Source organism: Primulina tabacum, chromosome 15 (assembly GCF_025594145.1).
Source record: "Primulina tabacum isolate GXHZ01 chromosome 15, ASM2559414v2, whole genome shotgun sequence".
Taxonomy (NCBI): Eukaryota; Viridiplantae; Streptophyta; class Magnoliopsida; order Lamiales; family Gesneriaceae; genus Primulina; species Primulina tabacum.
The window spans coordinates 36,437,696-36,449,849 of NC_134564.1; the positions used below are offsets into that span (position 1 = coordinate 36,437,696).

The 12,154-nt window shown below is 35.6% G+C and overlaps 2 protein-coding genes across 2 annotated transcripts; one reads left to right on the top strand and one right to left on the bottom strand.

Annotated features, from left to right (window-relative positions):
- Positions 1–212: 212 nt before the first annotated feature.
- LOC142528087 (uncharacterized) lies at positions 213–6,895 on the top strand. Its single transcript, XM_075633142.1, has 13 exons — positions 213–1,167; positions 1,794–1,875; positions 2,011–2,114; positions 2,673–2,799; positions 2,874–2,968; positions 3,808–3,931; positions 4,418–4,498; positions 4,696–4,794; positions 4,868–5,053; positions 5,769–5,906; positions 6,021–6,077; positions 6,232–6,363; positions 6,483–6,895. Exons 1-13 carry the CDS (start codon positions 1,127–1,129, stop codon positions 6,693–6,695), a joined length of 1,479 nt encoding a protein of 492 aa, XP_075489257.1. The 5' UTR covers positions 213–1,126; the 3' UTR covers positions 6,696–6,895.
- Positions 6,896–6,915: 20 nt separating this feature from the next.
- On the bottom strand, positions 6,916–9,460 carry LOC142528086 (putative E3 ubiquitin-protein ligase EDA40). Its single transcript, XM_075633141.1, has 3 exons — positions 9,039–9,460; positions 8,813–8,938; positions 6,916–8,415 (listed from the first exon to the last, which is right to left on the bottom strand). Exons 1-3 carry the CDS (start codon positions 9,165–9,167, stop codon positions 7,054–7,056), a joined length of 1,617 nt encoding a protein of 538 aa, XP_075489256.1. The 5' UTR covers positions 9,168–9,460; the 3' UTR covers positions 6,916–7,053.
- Positions 9,461–12,154: the final 2,694 nt, after the last annotated feature.

Here is a 12,154-nt window from a genome sequence, read left to right on the forward strand (position 1 = left end):
TATGTGTAACTCCCCTGTCGCCATCTTTAAACAAGTTGTGTTGTTCCAAGGGTGAGCATGGTGTCATTTATTTTAGCAAGAGAAAACAGATAAGCCCAAATGGACCATCGGATTTCAATTTTATTTTATTTTTTAAAAAAGGTCAGCACAAATTTCTATCAAGCATTTTTTATATTCATATTAATTTTATGTATTTGGTTTAATTAATTTATCATATTTTGGTAATGAAATTATTTTTGTAAGTGGAGGCAGTTGTTATGGGCGCAGGAGCAGCAGCACCTTGAGGCCTCAGCGACTCCGCCTTACTTCAGTTCAATTCTTTGACTCTTCTTTGTTTACCCGATTCTTCCTTTTCCTACAGTTTCACCACAGTTCCTCCTCTCGCTCGCTGGAATCTCTTGTTATTTTTTTATTGTTATCTTTGTTAGTTGATATTTGTCTGTATTTATTTGTTTTATTCCTCATCGGAGCTAGTTTAGCTCCTTGTATGGGTTATTTTTTTGTTTTTGAGCTCTAGTTATTTGGATCGAACCCATTTGTTCGCCTTCTGTGCTTCTTCCTTACAATCTTCATCGTACCTTCTTCTTTTCTTTTCGTGATTCAAGAACTTTGGAAAATTAGGTTTCAAGATCTGTCTCAATTAAACTAACTTTAGATTCTTTTCTAGGTTGTAGTTGGGTTTTCACACGGGCTTTTTAAACAAGAAGTTTCCTGTTTTGCCCCATTTAATCCTGATGTGAAAGGAGCTCCAGTTGTCGAGTATTGATGTGATAGAAGGAAAATATTGAAAAAGTTGGAAATTTCAGGCGTTTGAACCATAAATTTCGAATCTTTACTCCAAGATTCAGCTTTTGCTCAATAAAGTTGATCTCGGGGGTGGTGTCGCTGCTGCTGTTGTTTGTTATTAAAAAAATGATGGTCGAGACTGTGTTGACCAAGTTCTGGTAGTTAGGATGTTACCTTTTATGATTTTGAGCTAAGTTCCTTAAAAATTTCGGTTGGATTTTCTTCCCGTAGTTACATTTGAGAAACAAAGCTACAGAAGTCAGCCTCCACTTCTGCAATTGAGAAAAAAATGAATCCCATCATTTTGGGATTGGCTGCTTGAGTTAGCTTTCCACAAAAGATGATCGACCAGTTCATTAATTTCGTTATTCGGCCACCCAGGTACATTTATGTGTCTCTCTTGTTCAATTTTCTTTTTTACTCTTGTTGGGATGTTGGTTTTTGCACTTGCTTATCGGTTTAGTAAAAATCTGTGATTTTTGTTGTGCTAGAAAATTGGATCTATCAATAATCTTGTAAGTGATTGAGAATTTAGACCAACTCATTTTCTGGAATCAATGTCTTGTTCACATTCATCACACGATTCACACCCCTTGGTAAGCTGCCTCCTTTTCCTATGGTCAAGCGATTATGTAAAGTGGTTGGTGACATCTATTACACAGTGTGGATATGAACCGTTCTTTTATTTATTCATAAAAAGACAGGAAATGGAGAAACAAAAATTTGCATTTGTACATAACCAAGTGATTCTTGGTAGAGCTTCTTGTGTTCTAGATGTTGTTGCTTGTATGTACGCTGTCTTCCGGTCTCTTAAAATAATTATTCTGCAATAGCTTTTGAGGCAGCTTTTAAAGCTCAAATGATCTGTTCACTTTTTTGTCCATGACACCTTTATTATTTTGCAAATTATCATTCGTTGTGATACCTTGTAGCATATGCCTACACATCTGAGCTCTTTCTTGGCATTATTTTTTAACTTGTAATTTACCCACCTGCTTTTAAAACAGGGCTGAATATAACCCAGATCAGTATCTCTGGGAAAAGGATTTTACTCTTGGAGGAAGAAAATACATAAGAGAAGACCTGGAGGCAAGTATGGGCATCAGTCAACACAACCTATTTTGCAATGAATTAATAGGAATATTTGATGTTTGTTTCCATTTCCAACCGTGAAGTTCTGATTGTACTAAAGAGTTTGAAAATACGAACTGTTTGATTTTGCAGCTTACGAACGAAAGAGGCCATATCTTGAGGTGTAGTCACTATGTCCCTTCACAGGTTCCTGAGGATGTTCCCCTTCCCTGTGTTATTTACTGCCATGGAAACAGGTATTCAACTGCCTTCTAAATTACCATGTTAGAACGTAGTCGCTGCTGCATACCATGGAGTGCACTAAATGTATTACATCATGCAGTCTGACTGGTGTCTATAGGAACACAGTAAGGAAAACGGAAGTATCGCACCATGTTGTACTGTTGAGATGTTTAAAACCTCACTTAATTTTATTTTATCGGTCTTTGATGTAAGTTTTGCAGTTTGTTTATAACAGCGTGTTTTGTTGGGTGTAGATAATGGATTCTACCTTTTTGGTGTAATATTGTTACTGGTTACCACAAATTGGTTATCTGCAGAACTGACCAAAAAAGCAATATCTTTCTTTATAGAAGTGGCAATTGATGTTGAGAAAACCAGATTGCCAGGAGTGAATCTCACAATAAATAGAAGGATAACATTTGATATGTATACAGTAGGCTTCTAAGTACCTTTCGCATGTATAAGGGCGTACATTTATTTTTCAAAGGAAAACTCAATTATGTAAAATTGTCAATTATTGAGGCTAGGTGTGTGAGCTTGTGAATCTTATTTTTTTTATCTTTCTCATGCAGTGGCTGTCGAGCAGATGCAAATGAGGCAGCTGTGGTTCTTCTGCCTTCAAATATTACTGTATTCACTCTTGATTTTTCAGGATCTGGCTTATCTGATGGGGATTATGTCAGTCTTGGTTGGCATGAGGTAGTTGTCCCTTTTTTAATATGAAATCTCCAAATTTCTTCTTTGAACGATGTATTTATTGCCTGAATTTTCAGAAAAATGACCTGAAGGTTGTGATATCATATCTGAGGAGTAACGAGAAAGTATCTCGAATAGGTCTTTGGGGGAGGTCAATGGGTGCTGTGACAAGGTTTGTGATTGTTTTCTGCCTTGCATTTTCGGAATGTTAGTTTGTACTTCAGATTTATTCCTATGTTTTTTGCTTCTTACAACTATGCAGTGCCCGTGGTACTAATTAACCTCTTATTTTTATTCTCTATCAAGTAGTCATTTTATAGATAATTTTCAAATGGGGATGAATATATGTGCAATATTTTGATTTAGAACAGTTCCAGTTGGGTAGATATGTGAGTCTGGTGTTGACTTTAGTTGACAGATGTGTACACTGAATTGTTGAGGATATACAAACATCTATGAGCAAAATACGGGCACTGAATGCTAGTTACTGCCAGTAATCAGGGTTCACAAGTCTTTCCTGTGCCAGTTCTTGGACTCGGTGGATTTTATTGGAACTATGTAATGGTGATGGAATGTTGAAATTAAATGTCTATAATTCCCAAGAATCTGAATAAAACTCCAGATGAATAAAACTCCAGAAGAGAATGTGAAGAAAGGAGGATTGGGACTTGTTTTACCCTTACCTTATGCAAATCCACAAAATTCAATAATTTTCTGTGAACTTTCTATGAAGTTGTCTTTTCCTGAAAGGACTATGACTATGAAGTTAATATTAACTACCAGAAACATCACATTACATGTGTTTTCATGATTATCAGAGGGGTCGTAGGATTTTTCGATTTGATTTTGGGATTACTGGAGGGCGGAGGCCTACTGTTTTTTTGCTGCAAAAATTTTGGTATATTTCTTGGTTAGGTCTGTTCACTATATGGACATGTTACGTTCCCTTGTGCCCAGAGCATTTTGAAGGGACATCTTTTTCACTTATATAATGCCATTGATGTACTGCAGCCTTCTTTATGGAGCCGAAGATCCTTCTATTGCTGGAATGGTGTTAGACAGTGCCTTCTCTAACTTGTTTAATCTTATGATGGAACTTGCAGACGTGTACAAAATTCGGCTTCCAAAGTTTACAGTATGTTTCCATCTGACTTCCTTTTTTTTCTGCACGATTCAAATTGCATGTGCGGCTGAACCCTAAAACATTCATGCATGGTAAATGAATGAAACTGTCTCAATGCACTTTTTTGTTTTTAACTAGTTAGGATGAAAATCCATGTAAGAATTCAGTGTCTTTGGACAGCCAGATAAAAAATGTTCGATGTATTATATTGGATACATAGAAATATATATGGACCGACCGACATATCCTATTCTTTGGTACGCGAATATGATCACAAGTTTTGCTTCTTCTTAGTCTGTTTTATCTCTTTCAGTTCCCACGTCAAAAAATATATGTATATCCTTTATGTATGCAACAATTTTCCAAAATAATCTTAGTAAATGAGATATTAATACTCTCAATTTTGTAAGCTTTCTCAAATTTCTGAAGAATATTTTAAATTTACCATTTTCCTTCTGAATAAATAAATAGTGCTTCCACTTTCTTCATGAATTATAGGTTAAGGTGGGTATCCAGTACATGCGAAGAATAATTCAGAGGAAGGCCAAGTTTGATATCATGCGGCTTGATTGTGTACAGGTCTGTACATATCCGTTGGATTCTTTAGCAAGCTTATTTTGACCCTTGTTTTTTATGTGAACTCTCTGGTGAGGTGAAACTGCCTCTTAAAGCCCCAGCTAAACAATTCTTGTTTAATTATTATTTACTCTGTGTTGGAGGGAGCTCTGAAATGATCTTGGTACTTACCACGATTTAATTTTAAATTGATTATGCAGGTTGCACCAAAGACATTTATTCCTGCTTTGTTTGGGCATGCAAAAGATGATAAATTTATCCAGCCTCGGCATTCAGATATTATTTTTAAGTCATATGTGGTATGGAAACTTTCTACCGGTCTAGTGCTATAAATGTTTTAATATGTAACTCTCAAATTTATTCGATATACAGGGTGATAAAAATATTATCAAGTTTGAAGGTGATCACAACTCATCCCGACCACAGTTTTATTACGATTCTGTATCAATTTTCTTCTTCAATGTCCTACATCCTCCTCGGCTTCCATCTATGAATTCGACGAAGATTGAAAAATATTATGATCTAGGAGATCTGAAGGTTAACTCTGGTATGGATGAGGTAATTTATATTGCACATTGTTTAATAAATTGTTTCTTTCATGGGGTACTTCTTTTGGGCTACAATTTCGGATAGTGTGGTTCAATTTTATCGGTGACATAACGTATCAACAAGATATCTACATATTTTGTTTGGTTTATTGGTCTTATTAAAATTTGACCAGACTTGATGAAACATTCAAAGTTGGAGGTTGAAAATTTAGATGCATATTTGTATTTGTATTTATTTACGTGAATTCTATTCTATATTGGCTGTTGTGTTGTAAGCACCTGTAATAACGTATTACCATTATCTCCTAAAGGTGATACGATGGTCGAGTTCAAAGATTAATTTTGACACACATGGTAAAGCTTAAATAATGTTGAAATTTTAGTGTTTGTTTGGCTGGCATTTAAACTTTGGTCGGGACCTATTCACTCTAATATCAGCTGACTGTCTGGTGTGTGTCCCTGAGCAATATCCTGGCTTTGGAGCAGTGACACAGTAGTAACTTAACTGGTTTATAATCTTCATAATTTCTAAACCACCTATTCAAATTATATTCAGAAAGTTCCATTTTGTGCCAAACCATAGCTTACCAGTGAATACTAACACTTTTCAGCTTCTCTCTATCCTTATCATTTATGTTGGATTTGCTTTTGTCACCATTATTTCTATGTTTTATGTGGAGCTCGTTTTCTCATTACCTGATGTATACTTGTGTTTTTTCCCTTAGGATCTGTTGTATGAGATAATTGCTGGGATTCGAAATGTCAGTGCTGATACAGCGAGTTCTTCTTCCGCTCCTCCACGAAATGTTTCATCAATCAAGTCTGTGGGGGACCTCCTTTTGGACATTACGCCAGTTGCTGATGTAAAACTTTTAACTGTTTCTTGTTTATGTTGCTCTTATATTTAGGATATACTTCCGATTTGAATCCTTAAAATTTGTCTTATAATTGTATCTACATTTACTTAATTTTTGCAGGATGGCCTGGCTATGGAAGATGCAGATATTCACGGCATTGATGAATTGCCTGTACAGGTACTTTTGATGGTAAAGGAAAAATTAAACTTCACTAATATATCTAGGATTTTTTTTCCACTCGTTGAAGGATTATGGACGACACAACTAGCTATTTCCGCATGGTAAAGTATATCTAGTTTTAATTTTTAAAGTTCAATTTTTTACCGAGTAGGACAAACCAAATGGCCAAAATGAAGAGTGTTGCTCATATACAAGCTCAAACAGAGAAAGTTGGGGACGGTGCTCGTCTCTTGGCAGTGACGTACCTTCTATGGATTGTACTAGTGCCAGTAGCTACAATCAGGTATTTATCCATCCTCTTTTCAAGGGACATGATTTCCCTCCTCCCTCTCTTATTTTTCAATCTATTGGATCAAGGGTTTCACACTTCATGATAAAGCAACTTCACGTACTGATTGGCAGAAAACCATAAAGGTGCTTGCAACCCCTTTTCGAGATTCTCAACGAAGTTCTTTAAGCTCACCAAAGGATGACTGCAAGAAGAAGAATAAAGCTTCCTCCCTGGACACTAAGAAGGCCAAACGGGACAGGTTTGAGAAGTTAGAAGCTCTGAGCCAGCGATTACGTCTCTGCATCCTCAAGAAAGTTAATCATAGGAGACATTGCTCGTCATGAGCTATCACTACAACCTCTGTATCATAGACTAGGATGGTATTTTTTCTTTTTCCTCTTTTTTCTAATTTCCGATTTCTATGTTTTTAATTTAGTCTTCCTCCTTGTTTATACTTGTGGTTTTCTTTGTTTGTTAGTAATATTTAGGGGGATAAAGCATGATTCATTTAATTGTTTCTTATGGTATCTAAGCGTGACATTGATGGATCAGATGTAATAACCAAAGAACGGTAATAATATCACCATTGTTCATGTCCCAACAAAGAAGATAAATGAAAGATCGAACCTACATGAAATTATTAACCGAGAAATCCAATAAATTTGGCAACCGTATGCTAAAGAATTGCAAATAAAAATAATATTATAGTCTATAGCCATGCAAATGCTTCGCCCATCTTCTAGCCATGAAAGGATCATGGTAATCCCAACTCTCTGCACTGCTGATCCTTCCTTCTACGGGGACATGTTCATCTTCATTCTCTCTTTTATCTTCCAAACGCACGACGATTTCACCCCTTCTCACACATTCGCCTTCTTCTCCACCATCTATGTAGCTATATTCCACGCTCACATGTCCTGATTCGCCCAGATACAAAGGAAGATTCCTCTCTTCACCACCTCTCAGCTCTCCAAGGCTAAAAATCCTTGAGCTTTCCCCGATCCTCAACTGGATATCTCTGATTGCGCCTCCCAATGTTCTTGCAAGAAAATCCTCAAATTCGTGCATGACGAAGCCATTTGAGGCACCAAAGCCGAAACCCACGTGGAATACTCTCACAGGGATTTCCATGTCAAACTGGTGGTAGGATCTCGATGGAGTGTCTGCTAGGTGCAGAATACAAGATCGTGGGTTCTTGTGGACACGGTCTCTAAGTATCTTCACTCCTTTCTTGAGCCCTTCCATTGGATCTGCTTGCCCCGTATAGAACAAACGATCAATGACTAGTAATGCAGTTCGTTTACCATAAGAAGTCATGCGCCTAAGAGGAAAGACTCTTGATGCTGCAGAAGAGTAAGTGACAATGGCTAAACGGTCAATAGGACGTAACGAGGAAACAACCAATGCCATGGATTGCTTCATAAGCCTCAGATGTGGCCCATTTGGGCTCGTCACTAAGACCAAGTCAGCTGCAGGCTGATGCGATGATCTCACACGAAGATAAGCTCCATTGTTTGGGGAGTACAAAAACGGAGGAGTTTCTGCCCCAGCTGAGGGAAAAAGATGTGCAGCAAGAGGTGAACTTGCCATTGATGATGACCCAGATACATGATTGGACGGAATCCCACAATAGTGGCAAGAACTGGTTCCAGAATCTTGACATGAGCACGGATTGAAGCTTGGTGGAACCAAAGAGGCAGTCGAAAGAGAGAGATGAAGACGGGGTTGATCGCTTGTGTGGTCAGGCTCGACTGGATCGTCGTCATCGTACTGTGCAGATCGCAGAAAGGATCGCCTGTGAACCCGAGAATTGGCTATGGAGTCGTCGATGATTCGTAAAACTGGGTCAGTCTTAGTGTGATGGATGGAATGCCGGGTATTAAGGTTGCGCGGTAGCTGTGTCCATTGAGAACGACAAATGGGGCAGGTGACACTACCGTGCCGTACATTGGAAGCAATGCAAGCAAAATGGAATGCATGGGAGCATTGAGCTGTGAATATCGCCTTCCCAGGGCTGTTATCTGAGCTGTAATTCAAGGGATCGAGACATATTGCGCACAAGTTCTGCAATAAGCATTGGAAAAATGGGCACAAGGAATCCAAAATTTAGATATATAATGATGCGATGAAAAAATAGACGGACTCACCTTGCAAGCTAGATATTTTTCGTGTCTGATTTTCCTAAAAATTTAATCTTGGTCCAAAAATTTATGATAATTTACTCCCTACGGAGTGTCAAATAACCCAATCATCTCCTCCAGTAAAAACTACATTTTGGTCATAAATGCTCCACAGGGAAACCTTTGTTCCGTAATGTACTAGTAGATTCAGAATTAAATACAAAAACAACTAATAGATTGAGCATGCAATTGATTAAAAGCGTGGTAAAAACAACTCTTCCATAAATACGAATAATTCCTCAAGAAAGAGTAGAAGATTGTTAAATGGCATCAAAACACACCTTGTTAGAAGAAGGGCTTGTGCTTGAATCACCCTGCTCCGAGATCTGTGAGGAGACCTTCTTGCAAGAAAAGTTCCTCTTTTGATTCCCCGGTGGGATAGCATAATCGGGCGAATCACAAAATCGCTGGAAAAAGAGGAAAAACAACAGAAAAATCAAAACTCACACAATTCCTAACCTGCAATTTCCCTTCAAGAACATGGGATTTCATGTCTGGAAGACTTACATTGGGGGAAACAGATGCATCAAGAACATGAGATTGTGGGCTCTGGCAGAAAGAACCACACGCCTGCACCAAGATTTTCTTGGCCGCTTTCTTGAATGTCCACGACGCGCAGCCACCTCCTCCGCCCATCTCCACCACGGGAACTCACTCCTCCTCCGTGTCCTCGCAACTTTCCACCTGTTGTATGGAACAAAGATTGTCCTGAAATGGAATGCAGGTGGAGAAGACAAAAGGTTTACAGGAATTCTGTGCCTTTTTTCATTATATATTCGATACAAAGTACAATGTTAATTTGCCTCTCTCTCTCTCTCTCTCTCCACCTGTTTGAATGGTTGCTCAGTCTTGTTTCTCTGTTATTATTATTATAGACGATGGCGACGATGATTGAAATTGATAGGATCCCACCATCTTTAACTGTAGCCACTTTTGTGAGCTGCTGCCGCTATATGAGAGCCTACCACTATAAATACAAAACCACCACTGCCCCATTTATTCTACCTGGTTAAATCAATTTAGTTTACTTTTACCATTTTCACTTTTGGACCATATCTCTCACATTTTTCGCTGCCATTTTTTTATTATTACAAGATTCTTGATTCTTTCTTGCAAGAATAGGCCTGCAAATGAATTAATGAAATGCAGATAAACATGATTCCATTCGTCAACTCTATTTTGGATTGTCTGTATTTTCATAAAAATTATAAAAATTATTGAACATCATTATTTAATATTTTTTAATATAATATAAAAACTTGTTGGAAATAACTAATGTGTTGGAATGAATAAGATATATTGGTAAAAGAATATAAAAATAATATTTTTTTCATCTCATATATTTAGGTCTGTTTGTGTGTGTTTTTCATATACATTAAAATTAAAAATTTTATTACGAAAAAATATATATTTTACAATTAAATTTTCTATATTACACTTATTTGATAAATGTTTTAATATGATAAAACAATTTGTTGAAATTGGTTAATTTATTTAATGATGGAGTTACATCAGTAAAATAATAGATAAAATAATATTATATATGAAATTGATTATATATATATATATATATATAATCTTTATATTCCAACGAATTACTGAACTATATATTTGAGAAAAATTGAAAACATAGTCTTTATATTTGAGGCAAATGGAATGTTTATTTACATTTTTATAAGGTTTTTTTTTAAGGGGAAGACGATATGCAAGACTCGATTACCGAGTAAATATTTGAGTCTACGGATATGTTTTTAATTTTTATTAAATATACTCAAATTTAATAACTCTGTTTTAATTATTTTTAACTCAAAAATTTGTCTGGCAAATTATAAATTCTGCACGGATTCATACATTTTAAAAAATACCAAGCGAGACACGAGACGTGCAGTCCAGAGAGCCAAACCAAACAGGTTTTGTCACTGTTGTCTCCTAAATCATGGACAATTTGTAAATCTGAGTTTCTTGTAAATGTAAATTCTCGTTTGTTTTTTTTTAAAGAATTTAATTTCGAAATGGTTATTAGGTCAGTCCAACGTAGTAGACAGAAGACGAGTGGCAATCATCATCCCTTGTCTGTTGGGATAATACATCCCAAAACTAATTCAAATGAAAGGATTTATTAATTATTTGGTTTTTTTCTTTTTCTTATTTTTTTTTAAAAAAACTCAAGTTTTAAGCAAAAACTTGTGTGAAACGGTCTCACGGTTCGTATTTTATGGGATGGATTTCTTATTTGGTCATCCATGAAAAAGTATTACTTTTAATACTAAGAGTATTACTTTTTATTATAAATATCGGTAGGATTGACCCCTCTCACAGTATAAAGATTCGTGATATCTTCTCACAAGAGAGCTACTCCAAGTCTTAATTATTCTTCAAAATATTACATTATTAATAAAAAATATATATGATATTTTAAAATTCCAAATAATTTGTATGGAATATTTTTTTGTATAATCTTTTTTGCTCAAATTTACTTAGTTGCATCCAACTACTTAATTTGTATCATGTTACCGACACAAAATCTTGAAAGTTTATCTTTTCTTCAAATTTCAAATCATAATAAGTTTTGGTCAAATAATGTAGAAAAAGCAGCTCGCTCGATTAAAAATAATAATAATAAATAAATAAAAAGATCGTCGTCGTTTGATTTAAATTCAAATTTTAATATTCTCTGATATTATAATGATGCCCAACCCATTTGCAACTTTAAAGTCAAACGCAGCTTAATGAACACAAAAGCACAATGGTGCGAAATGTACTTTTATTCACTTTGCTTTTTCCAATCTCAGTTGTGTCAGTAAGTATGGTGATAATTGATGGAATCAAAAATGGGAACAACAAATTTGAGTTGCTTTCATGTAAAATCATAACAAAAGTCACACCATGCATGTTCTTCCATTGCATTCTTTCCAAATATACCAATTTTCAAATCAAAATTTTGACAAGTTTATTGCAAAACTCAATGTGACAGGGACTTTGTCTAATCCAAAACCACCCCAATTATCCCCAAAGAAGCTTCCCCACATATTTGATCTCAAAAGATGGGAAATGGACTCTCTCGTTGACAGGTTCAAGGCAATCAATTTCGAGTAATGTTACATGTACAATCAAATTTATACCACTATTCTTACAACACAAAAAATTCAATACAAAAATTTCATTTGTCAATATTTCATGATAAATTCAATGCAAAATCTCACAATATAATAACAAAATATCACGATTTAATTGTTGTAAATATCTTTATCATTCTTCTACAATTTTTGGCTTATGATTAAATTCAATTGAATGCTTGTCCTCTGTTTCAAACACCAAACCTCTGTTACTTCAAACCCACACCATCTTTTCAAAATCGCACTTACATTATTGAAAACAACAGAAGAACACGTGATCTTAATTTTGATAGCTACGAGATCGTAGTAAATATAAAATAAATCAAGTATTTTTTATTGTAATTTTATAAAGTGGAGGGATATAATTTACTTTTAAAATGTCAATAAATGAATTCAATAACTGTGACAAATTATATATAGTTTGTACATTTTGAGAAAAAAGAACTTGCGGAGAGATCGATGCAAAGAAAAAGCTCGTGAGATTTGACCAAGTCAAACCTGGATTTA

What these genes read in the sequence shown, in the direction of transcription:
- LOC142528087 (XM_075633142.1), top strand. Translation starts at nt 1,127, where the DNA reads ATGATCGACCAGTTCATTAATTTCGTTATTCGGCCACCCAG. An exon ending in TCAATGGGTGCTGTGACAAG is followed by an intron (nt 2,969 to 3,807) that starts GTTTGTGATTGT and finishes GATGTACTGCAG; the next exon opens with CCTTCTTTATGGAGCCGAAG. An exon ending in GTGCCAGTAGCTACAATCAG is followed by an intron (nt 6,364 to 6,482) that starts GTATTTATCCAT and finishes ACTGATTGGCAG; the next exon opens with AAAACCATAAAGGTGCTTGC.
- LOC142528086 (XM_075633141.1), bottom strand. Translation starts at nt 9,167, where the DNA reads ATGGGCGGAGGAGGTGGCTGCGCGTCGTGGACATTCAAGAAAGCGGCC. An exon ending in ATGCATCTGTTTCCCCCAAT is followed by an intron (nt 8,939 to 9,038) that starts GTAAGTCTTCCA and finishes CTCTTTTTCCAG; the next exon opens with CGATTTTGTGATTCGCCCGA. An exon ending in CAAGCCCTTCTTCTAACAAG is followed by an intron (nt 8,416 to 8,812) that starts GTGTGTTTTGAT and finishes TGCTTATTGCAG; the next exon opens with AACTTGTGCGCAATATGTCT.